The sequence below is a fragment of the Varanus komodoensis genome, unplaced genomic scaffold (genome assembly GCF_004798865.1).
Source record: "Varanus komodoensis strain SLA01 unplaced genomic scaffold, ASM479886v1 scaffold1, whole genome shotgun sequence".
NCBI lineage: Eukaryota > Metazoa > Chordata > Lepidosauria > Squamata > Varanidae > Varanus > Varanus komodoensis.
This window is the reverse complement of record NW_025335268.1, coordinates 43,941,755-43,950,367: the sequence shown is the minus strand read 5'-3', so window position 1 is coordinate 43,950,367 and position 8,613 is coordinate 43,941,755. Positions and strand designations below refer to the sequence as shown.

Below are 8,613 nucleotides of genomic sequence, written 5' to 3'. Positions count from 1 at the left end.
GAAAGTGAAGAGGAACTAAAGAGACTCTTGATGTGGGTGAAGGAGGAGAGCACAAAAGTTGGCTTGAAACTCAACATTAAGAAAACTAAGATCATGGCATCCGGCCTTCTCGCTTCCTGGCAAATAGATGGAGAAGAAATAGAGGTAGTGACAGATTTTATTTTCCTGGACTCCAAGATCACCGCAGATGGGGACTGCAGCCAAGAAATTAAAAGACGCTTGCTCCTGGGGAGGAAAGCTATGGCAAATCTAAAAAGCAGAGACATCACCCTGCCAACAAAAGTGCGTATAGTCAAGGCTATGGTTTTCCCAGTTGCAATGTATGACTGTGAAAGCTGAACCATAAGGAAGGCTGAGCGCCAAAGGATTGAGGCCTTTGAATTATGGTGCTGGCAGAGACTCCTGCGAGTCCCTTGGACCGCAAGGCGATCAAACCGTTCAGTCCTAGAGGAGATCAACCCAGACTGCTCTTTAGAAGGCCAGATCCTGAAGATAAAACTCAAATACTTTGGCCACCTAATGAGAAGGAAGGACTCCCTGGAGAAGAGCCTAATGCTGGGAACAATAGATGGCAAAAGAAGAAGGGGACGGCAGAGGATGAGGTGGCTGCATGGAGTCATGAAGCAATCGGCGTGAGCTTAGGTGGACTCCGGGGGATGGTGGACAGGAAGGCCTGGAGGAATGTTGTCCATGGGGTCGCGATGGGTCGGACACGACTTCGCGACAAACAACAACAACATAAACTGTGAAGTCATAACTTATTGAAAACTGATTTCTATTTATGCACACTTATAACAGTTTAAACATTTTCAAGCTTTAGACTCTTTCATATTTAAAATATGGAAGTGTAAACATGTACTACATGGAGTCCCCACTTTCAGTCATTAGCATCCAGTTAGTCTTGCATATGTGTGATGGCTGGTTATTTTTCAGACTCTTGACAAAATGGATGGTGAAAACCAGTTGCTCTTGTGTCAGAGAGCCATTGACTTCAAATAAAGGTCATTATCATCACAATTTAATATACAGAATAACGACAGTCCTTAAAGCTGTATTTTCCAGATCTGCTACTGACAAGGCTTATTTTCTTCATGCTTGGTTTTCACCCTTTGAATCTGGATGTCAACTGGGATCCTCAGTCTGAGACTATTATTTTGAAGATTACTACTTCATAAAAGTTGATCTTCCTTACAACTGAGTTATCCTAAAAATATAAAAGGCCTTTTGAACAAAGTTGCGTTGAATGTTAGGGTCTGTGTGTGTTTTGAAACAAACTTGATGTCTCCTACAGAAGGTCATTCTGTCAGGGCAGCAACTTGCAATTTAAGTGTAGAGGATTATGCTTGAGGTAGACATGGAGTACTTCAAAGAATTTACGAAATGGGATGATTAAAAATAGGAATTTAAGACAAAGTCACTGTGTTGAAGACAGATACTGTCTTGGCAATCCTTACAACAGAGTAGGTATGCAAAAGGCTGCCCAGACAGTCAGGGTACCCTGATGAATGGGGTAGGCTGTGGTGTGCAGGGCTGAGAAAAGAATGCAACTTAGTTGCCTCAACTACTCAGTGGACTGATTAGATTGTCACACTAAAATCTAATAATTATGTATCAGATTTTGTCTATATTATTTCAGACAATAGTGACAAAAATAATCATAGTTATTTTGATTGAAATCTATTTGAATGATTTCTCCATGGCTTTACTGTAGCAGCACCTCATGTTACAAACTATCAGGGATGTGGAACTTGTGTAATAGCACTGTATCTTCATGGAAGTGTCCACTGCTGGAGTGTACACAATCTGTATTGCTGAGGTTTCCCTGAGAGGTACAATGCAACATGATGTGAAAAAAAGCTAAAGGGAAGCAGTTTGCCATACCTACATGGTAATATATTAACAGCTCCAAAATCTGATTTCAGTGGCCTAAACTGCTCTTAAGGGCCTTTCTCATTCATCATGATCATCATCATCATCTATGGCTGTGAAGTGTCACACAGCTTGCTATCAAAAAGTAACACTGCACTTAAAGGGGAGCTTATGACACCTTTGCTATACCTTCTCAAGGTGAGGACATAGCTCTCCCATCACCATCCAAGGAAGGGCTCCCTCAGGCACACATGAGACTGCAGAGACAGATGCTGGCCCCTAAGAACTACAGCCAGCATCCAGCAAAATTGGAGGCACTGGTCAGCCAGGCACTGCCAGCCTTAAAAGCATGACTTGACTGCTTGTCTTTGCTGAGACAACAGCTCTTTGAAGGTCAATACTCCAGCTAGGACCTCTTTCAGTGTATCATCTGAGGTCCAGATTGCTCTTCCCTTGCCTGTCATACTGCCCCAACTCCCATTTACCTGGCATGACTCCACTTCAGCAGTCATAACTGACATGATCCCAAACAACCTGTGTGCCCCCAGGCATTGTTTCCTGACAGCATCATGCCAGAAATAGGTGGAGTTCTGCCTACAGCATGGAGCTTTCCCCTTTGCCCCTTCCATCCCTCAATATGCCAATCCTGAGGGTCATGAATTTCCAAAATGACTCACAATCCAACATCAGCATTAGCAGTGTGTGTAGTTCTGCTTATACAAGTTGAGGTAGGGGAGTGTCTGATTTGCATTTAAGTGATTTCCACTTAAGGAACTGTTTGGATAGTGTTAGAGGATCCTGCAGGTGCCTGCTTTTATTTCTTACTGAGAGTGGATATTCATTAGTACAAGAATGATGGCCCAGCATTTCGGGGCAGCACATTTATGCCCTTAGTCGTGTTCTCTTGTGTTGACATATTACTTATCTGGATAAAGTTACTGTAAGAGTTGCTGCCTTTTTTCCCCAAGCAGAGTGTACATATCTTCACCAGCTGTGCTAGAGGCAGAAATTAATAGGTGAAACTTTTATAGTGCTGATCTCTATTCAAGGACAAGCTTCACCTGCTGCTGTGTGTTTGTGAAAGGCACAGAAGTCCAGCCAGATGAAAAAAGGTAGCAATCTGAAGAAAAGCACAACCGTGCAAGTTCAATGTCACTCAGATTAAAGGAACTACTCAAAGCAGATTCAGAATTAGTCCCCAGTGATAAGAGAATCTTTTCCTCTGGTCCTGCCTCTGCTAGTCTTGGCTGCAAGCCCAGAGTGCATTATGTTGTGCACTGTGGTTCCTATGGAGATGTAAGGAAGCACTGACCTTCAGCCAATCCTACAGCAGTTCTGGCTTTCACATAGCAGATCTTTGGGTGCCTTCTTCGCAGGGAAAGAGCCTTTGTCGCTTGAGGTAGATTACCAATCTTCTGAATACCTATTTTGTTCAATGGGTGAGGGTAAGTAAAATATTAGCTTGCCTTGTTTTGGTGTACTTGAGCAATTTCAGAAGTTGATATTCTCTTGCTCTTTAGATCCAGTTGACTGAAGACATGGTAGGCTCTAGATAACCCATGTTAAACAAAAACCCATGTTAGTATAATCATTCTAGATTAAAGCACAAAGGCTTAATTTGTAATGTTTGAGGTTAATTGTGGGAAATTGTTCAAACTCATATTTCAGTTACAATCCCTTCAACAATATTCGGTTACCTACAAAATAGAGGAATAAGAACTGTTTTAATTAAGGCTTTTTAAATAAATTGTATTTTAAAGTCAATCTAATAACAGCAGAAATTGAAAATAAAATAGAAAAGTTAGCAAAAGGAAGGCTGGGGCTCTTTTACTCCAGCAACTGCTCCTAAGGGGCTTCCATCCTTCCATCCTTCCTCCTTTTTCTGATCAATCTACTGAAACATAGTAAGTCACAAAATCATTTGGTGCAACAGAGCTTTTAGAAGAGAATCTTTCTAATGAATATTGCAAAAGCTACAATGATTTTTTCCTATAGCTGTGGACTAAGCTACTGTTAACCCCCTGGATTCTATAACTTACAGGAAATCCATGTAAGTGAAAATGTAAGAAGTGGAATGAGAATAAGCTCAGAGTAAATAAGCTGGTCATTTTGAAATGTAAAGATAATCGTGGCAATGTCTTTTCAGTATTTTAAGCAGATAGCACTACTGTGACTTCCAAGAAAGAGCAACTGTGAGCTCTAATATTAATTTTAATGATGTTGAACTCTCACACATCGTTTTGCCTCAGTATCTTATCCTTCTGTTAAGGTAATACAAATTGACCAAACTTTTAACCAACCTTACCAAACTGAAGATTTTGTGACCTTGCAGTAATTGAAAATGAAAGATGACAGAAGAGAGAGTGCAATGTAGAGGACCATAGGAAATATAAAGCCAGTGTGGCATAGCTGTTAGGATTTTCAGAAAGATCCAGGCTCTAGACGAGTGGTTCCCAAAGTGGGGGATACCATCCCTTGGGGGTAATAGAAAGATCCAGGGGGGCAGTGACTGGTTTCTTTAAATTTGCAGTAGAGCAATAGACCTAATACAAAGGAATAGGCATGGGAGTGCTAGGGTTGTCCCCCAGGAGGAAGGGGCACCTGCCCCCAAAATTGCTCTAGACCATATTTGACAAAGAAGCTCATTGGATGACTTTTATCTATTAGCCTAGCCTAATGCACAGGGATGTTATCAGGATAAAATGGAGAGTAGGAAGATTGTGTAAACCAGCTTGGGCCCCTTGGAGGAGGTAAGCATAACAGGCTGCAAAATAAAAGTAAAACATACTTGCCACAGGGGCTATCCATAAAGTTTGTCAGACTTTTAGAAAGCTTTAATATGCAATCTTTGAAATGCATCCATCAGTTCCAAGCCTAATCTCCCACCATAGTCCTTTTATGGTTGGGCTGGGCTTAGCCCTGGGTCTAGCTAGGGGCAAATCTGCAAAGTTAGCAGGCTAAAGTTCAAAGCATAGTATTAACCAGAACCAGAGAAAGTGGTAGCCTGGAAGGAAGACCTTATCGGGATTATACAGCACAAAAGAATGATCCAGGAGTAGCTGAAGTAATGTTTCAGAATGCCAGGTGTTGAAATAAGATGGTGTTCCAGCAAGTAGCAACTCTCAACTAAGAGACACTAAGTTGGAGTTTCCTGAGTCCCACCCAGGCTTCATCTGTAACGTATCAGAAAGGCCTCATGAGGAGGCCTTTACTCTTGAGACTTTTAAGAAGCATGCACACTTTATTTTGGCCCCTGAGCTAGCTTAAATATTTGGGAACTGGGATTTTCAGGGATAGGTGATAGCCCTTCAGCCTCAAAGCTGAATGTTACACCTTTCCAAGGAAGCAGATCTTGAATTGCCCATGACTGTCTAGGGCACTTCTGGGTTCCACTGAAGTGGCCTGTTTCCATAGGACAGCTAGTTCTGAAGGTTCAGAACTAGTTTTAGGTGAGGGGCAAGATGATCTGCCGTGTAGCCCTCTGTGGGCCATATGACATCAGAGGATGTATTCAGGCCTACCTGACATTTGCTCACTGGCCCAAGTGCTGAGTGGATCTTCCACCCACTGCTTGGCTCAGGGAATATTCTTTCAGTTAGAACCAGCTGGGACCCCATCACTCTTCCAGTTTGGGAGCAGTGGGAACTTGGTTGGCTTTGCCTGCCTTTCCTCTTTCCCATAATGGGAGAAGTAAGAGGGATGAGGAAAGCAGACGAGGACTTTCCCCTGCAGGTATAAGTGCTCTCCACAGGGCAGAGGAGTCCCAGTGCCTCCCATCTGAGATTGGAGATAACAACGGAGCTCCAGCCGGGGAAATCTTGCTGTGATCCCCAATCTCGGATCAGTGACTGTAGTGGAAGATTGCTGTTCAAGGGGATAGTAGAGTGGAAACTGGAGACTAAGCATCTCCCCTTGGAGGAACCTCAAAGGGCTGCACATCCTAGCTTGGGGTGCTCATGGACCAGGGGTCCTGCATTCCTCGTTTATGATCTTCCTCTGATGAAGTATCCCTACCAGGGAGCCCTGACTTTTACAGCTACTGACACATGACATCATTGTGGCAATTCAATTACATGAGAATGTAACTTACAGGGTTTTCATTCTTATGTCCTTCCCGTGTGTGTTTTTGAGTGAGCGTGTGTGTTAGAGAGAGAGAGAGAGAGAGAGAGAGAATTGACAATAAAGGTAAGAAAGTAGAAGGATCTTGAAAAAATTAAACAGTCCATGCTTTCTAGGCTTTAGGGCTTCTGTGATTGGAATGCAAAGTCAAATCAAGTTCTGAACCTTAAATTTGCTCTCTAGGAAGAATGCTTTACTTCTGTTTTCAGGAAGTTTCCAACAGCAGTCTATCTGAACTTTACAATAGAAATATTAGCAAGGAAACTGTGAAACCAGCTCTACAATGACCACACCTTATACCACATGTACACCACACAGTGTTAAACAGTGGCACTTGGAAAGCTTAGGGCTCCTTGCAGAAGACACAAAGAGCCCAATTCAGAACCAAAAAATGGAAATACTGAATACACGCTTTAGTACTTGGACACCGATTGAAAACCATTCTCTTAATAATCAGGTAAGTTGAAGTCTATTGAATCTACACAAGCAATGAGTTTAAATCACTGTGCTTTTATTATTCATCTTAATTACTCCTTTCATAACTTACATGGCTACCCCAAATGTATATTGATTCATACTGCTATAATTTAAACAGGAAATAATTACATGTTTCCCAGTAAAATGAACCATGCACATCAGTGTCATTACAACACAGGTGTACATGGCAGCTACTGCTTTCAACAGTTGGTGTAACAAGGAGTTCTGACCACCAACCTTGCTGCTACTGCTTTGCTTCAGGTCAAAATTACATCTGCCTTTCTCCCAAACAACTGCAAGGAATTAGTGTGTGTATGCAATAAAGCACTGCTGCAGGTTGGGGTAGACATATTTGGGGTAGGCATATTTGACCTGTGGTATCTATAGAGTAGCACATATATGTTTGCTATCATTGGTCTTGAGAACATCTGAGAATAAGTGTAGCCTCACAATATGATGCAATATATGTTACTGTATTGCAATTTGGCATTCCTGTATCAACTTTTCTTATTGCAAAATGGGTTTTAATGGAACTCTATATTTTGACTTGGAAATATTGAGGAACCTTTTTTATTCTGAATTTTAATTGCATAATTCCTTCACTTTAAATAAGCAAAAAAACTGGGAAAAGGTATGTAGGAGAGAAGCAACTGAAAACTTTTATTAGACATTTTGAGTGGCCTGTTTTATTCCTTGGTTGAAATTTCAGGTTCATACAAGCAAGGAAGGGAAAAAAATCATCATTATCATCATTGTTGTTGTGTATTTTATTTTTACACTGCACAATAGCCAAAGCTCTTTGGGCAGTTTATGGTGGCTTCTTTTCCCTGTTCTGGCATGTTGGTTGCATGCTGCCTCATTTTCAGAATAACCCATGCCAAGTGCAAGTTTTAAACCACCCTGCAACCCATAACTCGTTCTAGGGTTGTTTAAAATCTATTCATGACAACCCTCCTCACATGTTCAAAAAACATGGTAACCCATGCTCTGTGACCAGTACATGCAGGCTTCTGATTGTATGAGTCATGTTGCTGCCAATACAGTTTGAATTCTGGAAGAGACAGCATCAAGCTTCAAAACAGACAAACAGAAGTGAGTTCATGTGCAGTGAAGATGATGTAACTGCTATCTTGATTATACTTTCCCATCTGCTCCACTACACAAATTTTTTCAACTTTTTTCCTTTCATTGACTGAGAAAAAGAAATTCCAGTTGTGATTGCTCCTGGTTATTTTTTCCAAACCAGCCCCAAGTCCTCCTATACAAAATCATCCCCTAATAGACTTAACCACTGGTGAATGGAAAAGGAATTGGAAATACATTCGTTCATAGCAGAAGTAAAATTCAGAACTACACACATATGCCTGTGTCAGAGCTGTAGAACTTCTGACCAAGAGGATACTCTGCTTTCTATCAGTTAGAAAACACAAAACAGCTGCACTCAAAGGATGCAAGTTCAACATCGCTTTCAGTTACAATAGTATGTTCTCACAATGCTTAATGAACACGTGTGTGTATAGGTCTTGCATTCATACCCAGGTAAACCTGCTTTTTCTCCTTTTGCTGGCAGTTTTAAGTACAGTGTCACAAGAAAGGTGTTCAATATCCCTAACATGAGGGGTTAATCATTCTCTCAGAAATGAGGTTGGCTGCTGTTTGAATTTGAGACAGTGGAAACAGTAATGCAGAGGGGACTTGATAGCAATGCTTTCCTGCAATAGGAGACAAACTTCCTGGAGATTCCCAGAGAAAGGGAAATGTACAAAAGATGACTTTATATGGAGTTGTCAGTGATGAGTGTCTAGGAAAGGTTGCATATTTCGTAAAACAGGCTGACTAGAGGAGGCAAAAGATTCACACAAATGGGAGAAGATTTAAGAACAAAGGGGATCTTGCAAATGATAATAAAAACGTGACAAGTCAACAAGTGAGGTTTTTCTGTGCAACCGAGTATGATTGTCTTCTTTGAAGAGGTGGCCATGACAGCCTGTTGTGGGGAGAAAAAAGCAGAAATCTTGTTGGTACTTTGGAAATTTATATGGCATAAGATCTTGAGGACTAGTGCCCTCTGTCAGTAAATGAAGCATAACCTTCAATTGGCAGATACATACAGAAAAAGTAGAAAGGCAAAAATTACCAATAAAGACA

The 8,613-nt window shown here is 41.3% G+C and overlaps 1 protein-coding gene across 1 annotated transcript in view; it reads left to right on the top strand.

The window, feature by feature from the left end:
* Positions 1-6,207: 6,207 nt before the first annotated feature.
* Positions 6,208-8,613, top strand: part of ECT2L (epithelial cell transforming 2 like) — a 37,953-nt gene continuing 35,547 nt past the window's right edge. Inside the window, exon 1 of the mRNA XM_044423575.1 lies at positions 6,208-6,445. Coding sequence (XP_044279510.1) covers positions 6,272-6,445 — 174 coding nt within the window. The 5' untranslated portion in view covers positions 6,208-6,271. The remainder of the gene's footprint in view (positions 6,446-8,613) is intronic.